The sequence below is a fragment of the Crotalus tigris genome, unplaced genomic scaffold (genome assembly GCF_016545835.1).
Source record: "Crotalus tigris isolate CLP2741 ecotype Arizona unplaced genomic scaffold, ASM1654583v1 scf7180000024437.13266115, whole genome shotgun sequence".
Classification (NCBI taxonomy): Eukaryota; Metazoa; Chordata; class Lepidosauria; order Squamata; family Viperidae; genus Crotalus; species Crotalus tigris.
In genome coordinates, this window is record NW_024100606.1 from 6,951,683 (window position 1) to 6,968,504 (window position 16,822).

At 40.5% G+C, this 16,822-nt stretch overlaps 1 protein-coding gene across 8 annotated transcripts in view; it reads right to left on the bottom strand.

Moving 5' to 3' along the window:
• The window catches only part of KCNH6 (potassium voltage-gated channel subfamily H member 6), a 179,208-nt gene that overhangs the window by 41,858 nt on the left and 120,528 nt on the right, over nucleotides 1-16,822 (bottom strand). For all 8 annotated transcript variants that reach the window (XR_005555194.1, XR_005555193.1, XM_039331548.1 and 5 more), the window contains 2 exons: nucleotides 1,797-2,222; nucleotides 645-1,044 (listed from right to left, as the gene is read on the bottom strand). Coding sequence is in view for 6 of the 8 variants with exons in the window: in XM_039331548.1 (XP_039187482.1) it covers nucleotides 645-1,044; nucleotides 1,797-2,222 (826 nt within the window). In the remaining 2 variants the exon portion in view is untranslated. The remainder of the gene's footprint in view (nucleotides 1-644; nucleotides 1,045-1,796; nucleotides 2,223-16,822) is intronic.

Sequence of the window (16,822 nt, forward strand, 5' to 3'; positions counted from 1 at the left end):
GAATGTACTGGGGGAGGGGGAATCTGTCTATGGGAAAATCCATATGCCTGATGCAGAGATCATGAATAAATGTGGGTTTTAACTTGCATTTGTGTACTAACTATATGGGCCAAATTTTTGTTTTCTGCTCAAAATCATTATATGCTACTGTATAGATTCTTTCCACCTCCCTTTGCAGAAGTTAAGAACCAATAACAGCCTAGATCAGTGGTTCTCAACCTTTCTAATGCCGTGACCCCATAATACAGTTCCCCATGTTGTGGTGACCCCCAAGTGGGTGTGGCCACCAATAAGAGGGAGTAGGACAGCTAGGAAAAAGGGAAAAAAATGGCAGACAGCATGGTTTGGCGACCCCCATGAAATGGTCATCGACCCCAAATGGGGTCCCGACCCACAGGTTGAGAACCACTGGCCTAGATGTAGCTGGTTCCTCCTATGCTGATTCCTTCAAGCTATTTATGATGATTCAGCTATCTGTTCCAGTGGATATCACTAATACTGTATCTCAAAAGAAGAGCAGACTTTGGATTCATGCCAGAAAATCTCAGACATGCTTGGAAGAAACATTTTTTTTTAAATTAAATGTTGCTATTGCTGAGAGGGAGATACTATTAAATTTACAGAGAAGGTTCAGAAGCACTTACAGCCAATCAGCATGACACAGATGGAAAAAATCTTCTCAGAGTTGGTATTGGGTGAGACATTGCCAAAGCCCACACTGGTAAGGCTACTGAATGTGAAGTAGAGAGCAGTCACATATTTATCTTTGATGGAAGGGCCAGATGAGAGGTCACTGTTATTGTAGGGTTTGCCAATCTGGTCACCGAGGTTGTCCAGCCATCCAATCTTATGCTTCATATAGGGCCTTTCCATATTGCCAATGGCATACCAAATGCAGGCTAGCCAATGGGCAATGAGAGCAAATGTGCACATGAGCAGAAAGAGTACAGCAGCCCCGTATTCTGAATAGCGGTCCAACTTGCGGGCTACTCTCACTAACCGTAACAGCCGTGCAGTCTTTAGAAGCCCTATCAGAGTTGTTGTCTAGAGAGAGGAAAAGAAAGAAAATGTGCAGAAAGTGAAGAACAAACAATGAATTAGTGGCAGGACTTCTGGATCTTATTTCCATGTTTAATAGGCACATGCTGAATCAATCTAACAGATGCATGAAAAATGTCATACTTGCCTTGCAAATGCATTCTTCTTCTTTTTTTAAGAAAGAGGAAAAAAGCATACAGAGGAAATATTTTCCAGATAGATATTCTGAACATAATGTCATTTAAAATATATGTCTGTCTATACATATTTTACTTTTTTGCATTTTAAGGCATCTATGAGATTTTATGAAATGTTAACTATTATTCTCTAATAGCAATTCCTTAAGGTCAGAATTTTTAAAGATTTTTTAGCTCCAGAAAAATTATATCTGCCCCCAAATAAGCTGTAGATTTCTTTCTAGATGAGAGCATTTAAAACATCCAGAAATCCCAACAATGCCTACAAACCTTGTTCATCTTATCCAGAGTCATCAAGGTATTGGTGCATTATTAATTGTGTAATTGGCATTAGAGCAATAGCTAGTGTTTAAAAAGCTCTGAACATAGAGCTGTGGTGCAACCTATAAAGTATTGTGGATAGTGAGGTTCTATAAGCAAAATGATTCATGGCACATCCACTTCTGGAAATTTTCTACAATCCTTTAAAAATCCATGACATATTCAGTATATTCACCTGACAACTGACAAATATCACATGCTGTCAAATATATCCTCAGTGTAAGATAACGTATATCTCACCTCATCAGATCCAGAGCGGAATATGAGTAAATCGAAGGGGATGGCAGCAATCATGTCAATGAGAAACCAGCCTTTGAAATAATGGATAGCAATCTTTCCTGGGTGGCTGACTACCTCATCATTCATGTTGACATAAGTAGTGCGGAAGTTAATGACAATGTCAATTATAAACATGATGTCTACAATGAGGTCAATTATATAGAGGGGGTCACATGAATAGCCACAGTCTGCTTGTTTCTCCTCCTGGTCTTCATTAAGCAAGAAGGCAGCTGAGTAGGGAGTGAAGACAGCTGTGTAGATGACCAGCAGTAGGATAAGCCAGTCCCATACTGCTTTGAAGGGGCTGTAGTGCAGAATAGTCCATCGATGGATGCGTGGTGCTTGCAACTTATACTCTGGCAGGACATCTGCTCCCAGTGATAGAACCTATCAGAGAAAAAAACAACATGCAGTTTCAAAACAGCTATATCCAGGACTATATATATGACATTGAAATAAAACAGCTATAATGGTCTATTCAAAAATAACATGTTTGCATAAAGATACAATTTATATACTTTGCTTGGGGTTAAGGAAGAATAGAAAATAATAGAAAAATATCTACATGTCATTTTAATAGTAAGAAAGAACCTGAGATTCATAAAAAGTGTATTTATTGGTTTGGGGATTGTATTATAGTATTATATTATTTCATTCTTAAAATTGTATATTATCTCATGGTTTTGTGGGGCAGAACATTAATTTAAAAATATGAAATGAAATAATAATTAATCATTTCATAAGAAAAGAGGCAGCTGATATGAAACACGAAATATCTTAATCAGACTCTGATGTGAACAAACAGAAGAAAAGACATTGGGTGGGGCCTGTAGGAAATCAATACTGCCAATAATATGGAACAAATCTCTATGGGTTCTCTAAGGTAGGCTAAGAGGAAGAGTGTCTATGGAGATTCTCAGTCATCCAGGTCAGAGTTATCTCAAAGTTGCTTTTTCAAAAAGTTACTGGATCTTGTTCTGATGGGCTTGCTCTCCTATGTTGTGCCATACATTTATGAAGTGGTTGTTTTGTTTCCCCAATGTATAGATCTGCACATGGCTCACTGCATTGTACTGCATATACCACATTGCTCAGTTTGTGTCTGGATGTTTTATCCTTGGGGTGGACAAGGCAGAAGCTCAGGTGATCCTGACGACATAGATAAGCCTCCAGGTGGCATCAATCAAAGAATGCTGTCTGCAAGGAATATAAATCCTTCCATTCCCCACCATCCAGTCAGAGCTGAAGAAGCTTCTTGGATGAGAAGTGAAATGTCTTCAAAGAGAAAAAACAAAGTCCAGTTGCCTTGTGAAAAAGCACTTTTGGGAAAAAGAATAGAACAACAACATTGTCATTCCGTACGTTGCAGGAATATCTGAAAAACTCAGGAGAATTTTCAACCAATACAACATACAAGTCCATTTTAAACCCAAGAATGTATTAAGACAGAAGCTTGTCCATCCCAAGGATAAAACACCCAGACACAAACTAAGCGTGATGTGATATATGCAATATGATACAGTGAGACATGTGCCAATGTGTACATTAGTGAAACAAAATAACCATTCCATGGGTGCATGGCACAACATAGGAGATGAAACCCATCAGGACAAAATTAAGCTGTCCATCTGCATTTGAAAGACAAAGGTCACTTTTTTGAAGGCAGCGTGGTCCATATTCTGGATAGAGAGGATCATTGGTTTGAAAGAGGAATAAAATAGGCCATTCATGTTAACATTGAGCAGCCCGCTCTCAAGAGAGGGGGAGGGATAAGACATCCCCTATCTCCAGTTTAAAATGCAGCCCTTGCAGTAGTTCCAAGAAGATTCCATAACCAGCTGCACTCTGATTCATGTGACCCTGAGGGCAAAAATAAACCCCCATATGGCCCCAAGAGCTCTCTTGGAGAGTGCTAACAACCAGATGACTGCAAAGAAATACAATCCTTCCACTCCCCCTCTCCCACAATCATCGGATCAGTACTTATTCTTCTATTCCCTCCATTATCACAACTGATGAAGCTTTTTGGATGAGAAGCGAAATGTTTGCTTCTTCCTCAAAGGAAAAAAACCCAATCCAGTTGCCTTTTGAAAAAGCTCCTTTGAGACCAAGAGGAAGAGCTAATTGATTTAGCAAAAATCAGGTTTAATCATATCTATGACTAGTTCTATAGCTAGTAAGAATGATCAACACATCTCCAGTAGTCGGTAGTTTTTTAAGTTATATTTACAATTGTTTTCTGTTTGTCATCCCAACTATGTCTCCCTCATATGCAGTTGATTGACTGCCAGCATCTCCCAGTTACTCTTGCAAATAACCCTCCCCTCTTGTTGATTGATCAATATGAGCAGTTGATAAGATTTTTACTGATTAGTCAAAATTCCATATCAAACTCAAACCACAATGTCTCATCAAAAAGAGCAGTTAGTAAAAGAATATTAAACGTTTGGATCTTTCATTTGCTATTAATATAGAATCAATAGATAATAGACAAGAACCAAAAACTTTACTCTTATGGCACTGTGTGTTATGGGAACTTTTATGTATTCGGTTCTTAGGCATTAGACAAAGACACATGATGAACAAGTAATCTCTTTATTGATCTTCTCCTTACAATCAAGCAAAAACCAAAAGGCATGCAGGCCTTTTATAGAGTCCTGAACCCAGACAGTGTCAGCCAATAAGAAGCTGGCTGTTTTCACGCCTTGCACATGCACACAAGGCTGGCAACAGCCAGTCTGGTCCCGGGCAGCTTTTGGTCTGCCCGGGACCATTTGCAACATTTCTGATCCTGCTGAATACTTCAGCAGGCCCAGGACACAACGCCCTCCCCCCTAGATAAAATACACCTTAGCTGTACACAGAGGCACATTTGTTCAAGGGGCAGGGAGTAGTGGCCTGCACACAGGCAGAACAATGGCCTGCACACAGGCAGAACACGTGTACACAATAATTATTTTAACTAAACAAAAATACACCCACAATCATATATTGTAGCTAACACTCTGTACTGAGTGTTAATCAGCATCCTGTTCAAGACCTGCAAGGTTCCCTTTTTGCTTGACAGAAACCTCACATAGTCTCCAAGATGTTAGGGTGGGCACTTGGCCCGCTGTGACCTTCTAATGGTCGGTGGGTGTGCCTGGCCTACCTGCTCGCCTACCAGGCTAGGCAGACCAGGACTTTGGTGCCCCAAGGACCCAGGTGACCCACTCAGTTGCTGACTGGCTGGACCCTCTAAGTCCAAGCCAGAGTTCCTTGGAGGGGTGGAAGTCCCCGAGTCCACAATGGACTCCTCTTGGGAGCACTGTCCCTCGAGCCCAAGGCCAGCAGCTGGAGTGGCCTGAGTGGCGAAATTGCCCCAGTACTCCATAGCCCCCATGTACATGCCGGAGGTGCCAGAGTCAGGAGCCGCCTCCATGGCAAACCCCCTTTCTAGAGACTTCCTTTTTGGAGCAATAACTGAACTGTGAGAGTGCCCCTGGTGAAACTCCCTGTCTGGGGCTGTGTTTGAGTTGTGTGGATACCCCCGGTGCAACTCCTTGCCTGGAGTAACAACTGATGTGCGGGATGACCCCCTTCCTGGAGAATTCCATTTGGACCACTTGCGGAATCCAGGGATGACCCCCAAACAGCCTCAGTGGCAGTCTCAGCAGCTTGGGAGACACTACTAGAACTGGGAAACTGTGAACCAGAATGCAGATTATGGTCCCCCCCCCCAGAGCAGAGCCAGGAGTGGAAGCGTGGCTGTTAAGCCTCCAGCGCAGTTGATCGATGTGTCTGCGAATAACATGTCCATCATCCAAGGCCACTTTGTATGACAGGCCCAGAGACCTTGCATACCACTGCTGTGACCCAGAGATGTCCAGCCCATAGTTCCTTGCCCAGACCGGGTCACCCACCTGAAGTCTCCTAGGTGCCCACGGCTGTGACACCAGTGAAGCCACCCAGTCTGGGTGCAACCTGTCCAGTTTGGTGATGAGGCAGTGACCCCAGCGGAGTTCTGCTGGGATCTTCCCTGTGGCTGTGCAAGGTATGCAAGAAGGAAATCTGCTAACCTGTGATGCCAGTTACCATAAGTCAGTTTCTTGAGAACATCTTTGGTAGTGTGCACCATCCTCTCTGCTTGGCAGTTGGAAGATGGGTGGAAGGGAACAGAAGTCGCATTCTGGATCAGGTTGGCTTGAAGAAAAGCCTGGAACTCAAAAGAGGTAAATTGGGAGCCATTATCTGAAACCAGGACATCTGGAAGTCCATGTGAGGTGAAAATTCCTCTTAACACCTGGATGGTCCTGGCAGTAGTAGTGGAGGAAACAGGAACAACCTCCAGTCACTTGGAATGGCTGTCAATGAGAAGAAGGAAGAATTGCCCCTGAAAGGGCCCAGCATAATCTATATGTACCCTTTACCAAAGGGTTTGTGTTTCCTCCCACCTATGTACAGGGGCCTGGGGCATTTCAGGCCTTGACTGTTGGCACACTTGGCACCCATGAACCTGGGCCTTGATGTCTTTATCGAGCCCAGGCCACCAGAGATGGCTGCGCACAAATGCTTTCATCCTTACTATTCCTGAATGTCCCTCATGCAGAGAGAGCAAGACTTTAGACCTCAATGAGGCTGGGATGATTACCCTACTACCCCATAACAGGCACCTTTTGAACATAGAAACTCGTGCTTCCTTTGCCAGAAGCTTTGAAACTCCATATTTGGACACGTATCAAGCCATCCTGACAAGACCCATATCAGCATGCATGTGAGCGTGTGATCAGTGGCAGTTTCTGCAGCTACGTCCCTAGCATTGAGGGGAGATTCAGGCAACTCCTGAATGGAAAGAATATTAATAGCAGGAGCAAGATCTGCCTCTATTTGTTTGAGAGGTAATCTGCTGAGGCCATCTGTGTGGCCCATCTCTTTTCCAGGTTTGTGAATGAGTGTATAATCATATGCTGACAGGAAAATTGACCATCTTAGCATATGTGGAGAAATAATGTGTGGTGTCTGTTTGTTAGTTGTAAACAAACCCAGCAGAGGCTTATGCTCTGTGTAGACGTGAGGTGGCGGCCATATAAGAAATCATGGAATTTCTTTATGCCAGCCACTATGGCCAAGGCTTCTCTGTCAATCTGAGCGTAATTCCACTCTGCAGATGACAGAGTCCTTGAATAGTATGCTACAGGGATTTGTGTCCCATCAGCCTTCAGGTAGCTAAGTACTGCTCCCACCCCATAAGGAGATGCATCGCATGCGATGCACACAGGCAGCTGGTCACTGAAATTCGCTAATACAGCATTTGAAGAGAGCAAGACCTTAACATCATTGAAACTCTTTTCATGGACTTTAGTCCACTGCCATGGCACCTGCTTGTCTAAGAGCCAGTGTAAGGGGTCTGCTACTGCAGCCTTATGTGGGAGAAATGAGTGATAGAAATTTAAGAGCCCCAAGAAAGCTTGCAGCTCACTCTTGGACTTGGGACTTGGGGCCTGCTGAATCACTTAAAGCTTGGATTCAGCAGGGTGGATGCCTTGAGCATCAATCCTGAAGCCTAAGAAGTCAGTGGAAGTGACTCCTATTTTGAATTTGTCTTGCTTCAATTTAAGGCCTGCTTGGCGGAAATGAAGCAAGACAGCCCTTAATCTTTCTGCTAGATTTTGAGATGACTCCCCAGCAATGAGGACGTCATCAAAGTAGGGACAGACCCCAGGAATACCACAATATGCCAGGGACTACATTAACCTCCCCTTTATGGATTACTGCCTTGTCGTGGCGAAGGGGCTTGCGTAACTCAATGAAGCTATAAGCTATGCTGCGCAGGGCCACCCAAGATGGACAGGTTATAGCAGAGAGTTCTGACAAAACGTGATCCACTGGAGAAGGAAATGGCAAACCACTCCAGTATCTTTGCCATGAAAACCCCATGGACAGTACTAAAAGGCAAAAAGATATGACGCTGGAAGATGAGCCCCTCAGGTCGGAAGGTGTCCAATATGCTACTGGGGAAGAGCAGAGGGCTAGTACTAGTAGCGCCAGAAAGAATGAAGCAACTGGGCCAAAGCCGAAAGGACGCTCAGCTGTGGATATATCTGGTGGTGAAAGGAAAGTCCGATGCTGTAAAGATTTTTTCTCTATAGGAACCTGGAATGTAAGATCCATGAATCAAGGCAAGCTAGACGTAGTCAAAAAAGAGATGACAAGAGCTTCCGGTGTGAGGCGACGGCGATGGCGGCTAGCTTTTAGCCGTCCAGCTGGGGAAGTGTCAGAGCCGCGGAGCGCAGCGTGCATCAGCTGGCCCGCGGCTCGGAAATCCCTTCCCGGGCAAAGGGAAGGGACAGAGAGTGCAGGGATAGAGGTAGAACCCCTGAACCCCCTCTGGATTTGTTTCTAGAGGGGGTGAAAGGAGTGTTCCCTCGGAGCTCCTGCTGATCTCCGCCTCCCAGCTGTTTTTGCTTCCTAGGAAGCAAAAGAAACCGCCGCTTCTATCTCCGTGTTTATAGCATTCTGGTGAGTAATTTTTAAACGGACGGAGCAGTTTAAAGGATTTTTTGTTATAATTTAGGTGTTTAATTTTTTTACTTTTTGATTTCTACTATTATTCCTCCTTTTTTTTTTTGTTATTTTAGTGAAAGGATTTAAGATGGCGCTTTGAAAGTGTCGGAGTTTTTTTTCCTTTCTCTTTTGTTTTACTTTCCCTTTTTAAGGATTGGTTTTTGCCTTTACTTTTGCTTTTGGCTTAGAATTTTTTCTTTTGAATTGTTTGCTTTTTTATTTTTTATTCTTTGAATTTACTCTGGACTTTCAAGGACTATAGTTTGTCTCTTTTTAAAAAAAATTTTTTCTTTTTTTTTCCCTCCTCCCTTCCTGGCTGGAGGGGAAAGGGAAGTGACAATTGTGCTTTTTAAAATGGCTTCAAAGAGGCAGCAGCCTTCCTCAGTACCCAAGGTTATTTCTTCTCCTATAACTTCCACTGCACAGCTACAACAACAATCTAAACATGTACCACCGGCTCAGCCACCACCCTCCCCTCCTCTATCTGGACTTTCAGCACAAGAGGTTAGAGGTATAATGGGAGAGATTGTAGTTCAAATGAGAGAGGAAATGAATCAATTTGTCTCACAGATTAAATCAGAAATTAAATCTGATCTCAAAGAAGAGATAACGGGGATAAAGACTAAATTGCAAGAAAACAATAATGAATTACGACAAGATATACTGGCAGCTGTTTCAGGTTTGGCTACTGTGGTGGTTAAGCTCGATGCAAGGCTTGAGGAAGTGGAAGACAAAGTTGACTCTTTGGATGACAAAATTCAAGATGTGGAAAGGAAGGTGGACTCCTCACAAGAAGATATTTTGATGTTTCAGTACAGACAAATGGAGTATGCCCTGAGGATCAGAGGCCTCAAGGAAGATGTGAATCAAGATTTGGTGGAGGTGGTCCTTACTGATCTGGCGCTGGCCTTGGATATGGATAAAGGAGAATTACAGAGAGAAGTGGAAAAAATTTATAGGCTCAACTCCTGGATTGCTAAGCAGAAGAACTTGCCTAGAGATGTGGTGATTTATTTTACAAAGAAGTCCCTGCGGAATGAGATTATACAAGCTTTTTACAATAAAAGATTTCAGATTGCTGCCCAAGATGTCATCATTTTAAAGGAAATCCCATCCAAAATTTTAAGAAGCAGGAAAGATTTTGCTTTTTTAACCAATGAGCTTAAAGCTAGATCGATGCCATTTAGATGGGAAATTCCGATGGGTATTGTTTTGAGCCATGCTGGGACACGTTACAGATTGAACACAGTTGACAAAGCTAGAGACTTTTATACTTCGGTCCTGGGTGCAGGCTCAACCTCATCTGGTCGGAAATCTCTGAGTGGCAAGGAAGTTGAGCAGCAATCTGAGGCATTAGATTTGGTTTCCGCTGGGATGATAGAAGCTGTAAAGCAACGCCAGACGGAGGTTAAAGAGCAGAGGATGACCCGTGCAGCCTATAAGCGTAAAGAGAAGGAGCAACGTAAAAAAGAGCCTAAAGAGAGTTCTCCTGGAAGTGCATCACCGCCGGTGGGAGGAGCAAGACCCAAGAGTTATGCAACACACGCAGCTCTTTCAGAGTTTGATGGTGTCTTCTCCAGGCTGCGTGCCAAGGGAGATGGCAAAGTTTTTGACCTGGAATGTTAATGGATTGAATTCTCCTCAGAAACGCAAAAAAATCTTTTATTATTTGAAGCAACATACTAATGATGTTATTTGCTTACAGGAAACTCATATTTTACTTAAAGATCAGAAATATTTAGTTAATGCTCGTTTGGGATCTCATTTTATATCTTCTGCTCCTGGGAAGAAAGGGGGAGTTGTTATATATGTTAAACAAAACCTACCAGCTGTCTGGTAGAATCAGATCCCCAGGGGAGATATGTGATGATTGAACTTGGTATTTATGGTAAGAAAATACTTATAGTTGGACTTTACGCTCCAAATCAACAACAGGAACAATTTTATAAGCAGTTACATCAAAAAATAACATTGTTTGATTATAGATCAGTGGTATTAATGGGTGATTGGAATGGTGTCTTAGATACACAAAGGGACAAGAAAGGTTCCTCTCCTTTTCTTAAACAAGCAAGGCTACCTAAAGCCTTTTTTGATATGAAAGAAGACTGGGAATTAAGGGATTATTGGCGGGAACGTAATCCAAGAGGAGAGAGACTTTACTTTTTTTTCTGATAGACACCAATCTTTTTCAAGAATTGACTTTTTCTTGATTACCACGGATTTGTATAACAAAGTAAAGAATGTAAAGATTTTTCCTAGATCACTGACGGATCATAGTCCAGTTTGGATGGAGCTGATTCAAGAGAAAGAGGAAAGAAGATCCTGGAGAGTAAATGAAAATTTGTTTAGACAAGAGAAGAATGTTCAAAAACTAAAGGAGTCTTTAAAGGACTATTTTGCTTTAAATATGTACAAGGGGACTTCAATGTCAATGGTATGGGATGCAGGTAAAGCATTTATGCGCGGTGTTTTGATAAAAATGAATAATTTTTATAAGCGAAATCAGATTCAGAAACGTAGAGAACTTGAGGATGAAATTAAATTAAAAGAAAGGGCTTTGATTCTAAATCCTTCTGATGAAAGTATTAAAGAATCTGTAAAGTTATTAAGGTCACAATTTAATATGTTGATAGCAGATCAAGCTGCAACCAACTTATTATTTATGAAACAAAATACATTTTGTAATGCTAATAAGCCGGGGAGATGGTTGGCTTATCAATTAAGAAAGAAACAGAGACAGAGAATAATAGAGAAAATAAATTACAAGGGTAAACTAGTTTCTCAGAAGGAATTAATTAAAAAATCTTTTTTGGATTATTATCAAAACTTATATAAATCTACTAATGTACAATTGTTAGATATAAATAAATATTTAGCTGAGGCAAGTTTTCCTAAATTGACTGAGGATCAGAAATATGAAATTAATGGCTTAATTACTAAGGAGGAAATTGCCTCAGCAATTCAACAATTGAAATTAGGGAAAGCACCGGGTACGGATGGGTTAACAGCTGTTTATTATAAAGCTTTAATGGAGGAGATGATTCAACCATTAAATGATCTTTTTAATGGTATCTTACAGGGTTTAGAGATTCCTCCTTCATGGCGTAGTGCCTTTATATCATTGATTCCAAAGGAGGATCAAGATCTTACTTTACCAAAAAATTATAGGCCTATATCTCTTTTAAACGTGGATTATAAGATATTTGTAAAAATTTTGGTAAATAGGCTTATGAGGGTGGTGCATCATCTTGTGCATAAAGATCAATCAGGGTTTATAACAGGAAGGTATATGAAAAACAATGTTAGACAAATTATTAATCTTATTAGAATACTTAGATAAGAACAACCAAGTTCCTGCAGGGCTCATATTTTTAGATGCTGAAAAAGCATTTGACCAATTGAATTGGCATTTTATGCTAAGAGTAATGGAAGAAATGAATTTTGGTGAAAACATATTACAAGCCCTTAAGGTAATATATCAAAAACAAACAGCACAACTTATTGTTAATGGAGGTCTTTCGGAGGTTTTCACAATAGAGAAAGGTACTAGACAGGGGTGTCCTTTATCGCCATTGTTGTTTGTTTTAACATTGGAAATATTATTGATCAAAATTCGAGAGTCTCAGGAAATTAAAGGAATATATGTTAATAAAAAAGAATATAAGTTAAGAGCTTTTGCGGATGACTTGGTTGTTACTTTGTCGCAACCTGATTATTCTGTAGTAAACTTATTACAGTTGATTCATCATTATGGCTTGGTCTCGGGTTTCAAGATTAATGTAAATAAGACCAAAATTTTACCTAAAAATATGTCTAGTCAGGAGAAGCAGATTTTGACTAACCTGACGGGTTTTGAGATTGTTAATAAGGTAAAATATTTGGGGGTGATGTTGTCTGTTTCTAATGTAAAATTATTTAAAAATAATTATGAAAGGTTGTGGGTCAGGGTACAGAAGGACTTGAAGAACTGGGAAAAGTTGCAATTATCCCTCATGGGAAGAATTGCAGTGATAAAAATGAATATTTTACCTAAGTTTCTTTTTTTGTTTCAAATGTTACCAATTTTGAAAAATGAGATTAATTTAAATGAATGGCAGAAGGGTCTTAATAAATTTATCTGGGCAGGGAAAAAGCCAAGGGTTAAGTTTAAAATTATGCAAGACTTTCGTGAGAGGGGTGGACTTAAGGTACCAAATTTGAAATTATATTATGATGCGGTGGTTTTAACACTAATCAGTGATTGGATAAATTTGACAAACTCTGAGATACTTTATCTAGAGGGATGGGACTTACTTTATGGGTGGCATGCCTATTTAATATTCAATAAAAAAATGGATTGGGCTTTTAAATCTCATATCTTAAGAATCTCTTTACTTAGGATTTGGAGAAAATATTATAAAAGTGATTTCAAAGTACCATTATGGGCTATACCTTGGCATGCGATAGAAGCAATAAAAAGAGGGGTTAAAAGGGATATGGTGTCCTACAGACAGTTACTTAAATGGGATGGACAAAACTGGCAATTAAAATCACGGGAAGAGTTAGCACAAGAAAACTTTATTTATTCTTGGTTCCAATATAGGCAATGACTAGACAGATGGAAGATGGATTGTAAGGTGGGTTTTCTTAGAGAAGATGAAAATCTTATTAAGCAAGTGAAGGATTCAAGACAAACCCACATTAAGAGAATTTATGCTGGTTTTAGTTGAATTGGATTCAGAAACGGAACTAATTAAAGATTGTATGATAAGATGGGCGCAGAATTTTGGTGAGCCAGTCTCATTGGACACCTGGTAAAAAATTTGGGTGAGAAATGTCAAATTTACACAAGCACAGAACTTAAGGGAGAATTTTTATAAAATGTTTTATAGATGGCACCTTGATCCACAAAAAATGTCTTATATGTACCCTGACGTGCAACCCAAATGTTGGAGATGTGGTTATAAGGAGGCTTCCTATTACCATATTTGGTGGTCATGTAGAGAGATAAAAGCATTTTGGATCAAAGTATGGTGGAATATCCAGAGAATTTTTAGAAGGAGGGTAAAATTTACTCCGCAATTATTTTTGTTAGGTATTGTTACAGATTGTGATACAAAGGAGTTTGTATTGATGTTAAACTTGATCACAGCCGCTAGGCTGTTAGTAGGACAATACTGGAAGAAGGAATCTTTGCCTACATTGCCTACATTGCAGGAATGGTTTCTTAAAGTAGCTTATCTGGCGGAAATGGCAAAGATCTCGGCTTTCTTAAAGCAACAAACGCTAGAGAAGTTTTTTGCTGTTTGGGATAAATGGATAAAATTTATACAATTTAGATTGGGTATACAAAAATATTATATAGTTTTTTCATAAGTTTTATTTTTATATATATTATAGATAATCTTTATATATATATAAATATAAAGTTTTTAATTTAATTTTAATTTTTACTTTTTAAGCCTATATTCTGCTCTGGGAAGCTCAGGGGGGGGGGAAGGGAGGGGGGGTTTTTTGGGAGGGGTGGGGGGGTTTTTTATTTTTTTTTATATATGTATTGTTTAGTTTTATTTTTTTTGTATATGTTGTCTCTTGTTTTGTATTCTTTTTTCTTTTTTGTAAAACTTATAAAACTTTTAATAAAAAAAAAAAAAAAAAAGAGATGACAAGACTGAACATCGACATCTTAGGAATCAGCGAACTAAAATGGACAGGAATGGGTGAATTTAACTTAGATGACCATCAGGTATACTACTGTGGGCAATAATCCCTCAGAAGAAATGGAATAGCCTTCATAGTCAATAAAAGAATAGGAAAAGCAATACTGGGATACAATCCCCAAAATGACAGAATGATCTCAATTCGAATCCAAGGCAAACCATTCAATATCACAGTAGTCCAAATCTATGCCCCAACCACTGGTGCTGAAGAGGATGAAATTGACCGGGTCTATGAAGCCCTACAGCACCTTATAGAATTAACACCAAAAAATGATGTCCTTATCATAATGGGGGATTGGAATGCTAAGGTAGGAAGCCAAAAGATAACCGGAATAACAGGCAAGTTTGGCCTTGGAGTACAAAATGAAGCAGGGCACAGGCTAATAGAATTTTGTCAAGAGAATATAATGGTCATAACAAACACTCTTTTCCAACAACCCAAGAGACGGCTCTACACATGGACATCACCAGACGGTCAACATAGAAATCAGATTGACTATGTGCTCTGCAGCCCAAGATGGAGAAGCTCTATGCAGTCAGTAAAAACAAGACCAGGAGCTGACTGTGGCTCAGATCATGAGCTTCTTGTTGCAAAATTTAGGCTTAAATTAAAAAAAGTAGGGAAAAGCACTAGGCCACTCAGGTATGAACTAAATCATATTCCTAATGAATATACAGTAGAGGTGACAAATAGATTTAAGGAATTAGATCTGATAGACAGAGTACCTGAAGAACTATGGATGGAAGTTCGCAACATTGTACAAGAGGTAGCAACTAAAACCATCCCAAAGAAAAAGAAATGCAAGAAAGCAAAATGGCTGTCTCAGGAAGCTTTGCAAATAGATGAGGAAAGAAGGGAAGCGAAAGGCAAAGGAGAAAGAGAAAGATACACCCAATTGAATGCAGAATTCCAGAGAGTAGCTAGAAGAGATAAGAATGCCCTCTTAAATGAACAGTGCAAAGAAATAGAACAAAACAACAGAATAGGGAGGACCAGAGATCTCTTCAAGAAAATTGGAGATATGAAGGGAACATTTCATGCAAAGATGGGCATGATAAAGGACCAAAATGGCAGGAACCTAACAGAGGCAGAAGAAATTAAGAAGAGATGGCAAAACTACACAGAAGAACTATACAAGAATGAGCTTAACATCCCACATAACCACAATGAGATGGTCACTGACCTCGAACCAGACATCCTAGAATGTGAAGTGAAAGGGGCCTTAGAAAATCTGAGCAACAACAAAGCTAGTAGAGGTGACAGTATTCCAGCTGAGCTATTCAAAATCTTAAAAGACGATGCAGTAATAGTGCTACACTCAATTTGCCAGCAAATTTGGAAAACTCAACAGTGGCCACAGGATTGGAAAAGGTCAGTTTACATTCCAATTCCAAAGAAAGGCAATGCCAAAGAATGTTCAAACTATCGCACCATTGCACTCATTTCACATGCTAGTAAAGTTATGCTTAAAATCCTACAAGCTAGACTCCAGCAGTATGTGGATCGAGAACTACCAGAAGTACAGGCAGGATTTCGAAGAGGCAGAGGAACTAGAGATCAAATTGCCAACTTACGCTGGATCATGGAGAAAGCTAGGAAGTTCCAGAAAAATATCTACTTCTGCTTCATTGACTATGCTAAAGCCTTTGATTGTGTGGATCACAACAAATTGTGGCAAGTTCTTAAAGAGATGGGAGTACCAGACCATCTCATTTGTCTCTTGAGAAACCTATATGTGGGTCAAGAAGCAACAGTGAGAACTGGACACCGAACCACTGATTGGTTCAAAATTGGAAAAGGAGTCCTGCAAGGCTGTATACTGTCGCCCTGCCTATTTAACTTATATGCAGAGCACATCATGAGAAAGGCAGGGCTAGATGAATCAAAAGTTGGAATTAAGATTGCCGGGAGAAATATCAACAACCTAAGATATGCAGATGAGACCACTCTAAGGGCAGAAAGTGAAGAGGAACTAAGGAGCCTCTTGATGCGGGTGAAGAAGGAGAGTGCAAAAGTTGGCTTGAAACTCAACATTAAGAAAACCAAAATCATGGCATCCGGCCCTCTCAATTCCTGGCAAAGAGATGGGGAAGAAATGGAGGTGGTGACAGATTTTATTTTTCTGGGCTCCAAGATCACCTCAGAGGGGGACTGCAGCCAAGAAATTAAAAGACGCTTGCTCCTGGGAAGGAAAGCTATGGCAAATCTAGAAAGCATACTAAAAAGCAGAGACATCACCCTGCCAACAAAAGTGCGTATAGTCCAGGCCATGGTTTTCCCAGTTGCAATGTATGGCTGTGAAAGTTGGACAATAAGAAAGGCTGAGCGCAAAAGAATTGAGGCCTTTGAACTATGGTGCTGGAGAAGACTCCTGCGAGTCCCTTGGACTGCAAGGCTTTCAAACCGGTCAGTCCTAGAAGAGATCAACCCCGACTGCTCTTTAGAAGGCCAGATCCTGAAGTTGAAACTCAAATACTTCGGCCACCTAATGAGAAGGAAAGACTCACTGGAGAAAGGCCTAATGCTGGGAAAGATTGAGGGCAATAGAAGAAGGGGACGACAGAGAATGAGATGGCTGGATGGAGTCACTGAAGCAGTAGGTGTGAACTTAAATGGACTCCAGAAGATGGTGGAGGACAGGAAGAACTGGAGGAGCATTGTCTATGGGGTCGCGATTGGTCGGACACGACTTCGCAATTAACAACAACAACAACATTAACCTCAAACTGCAGTCTTTTCACCTT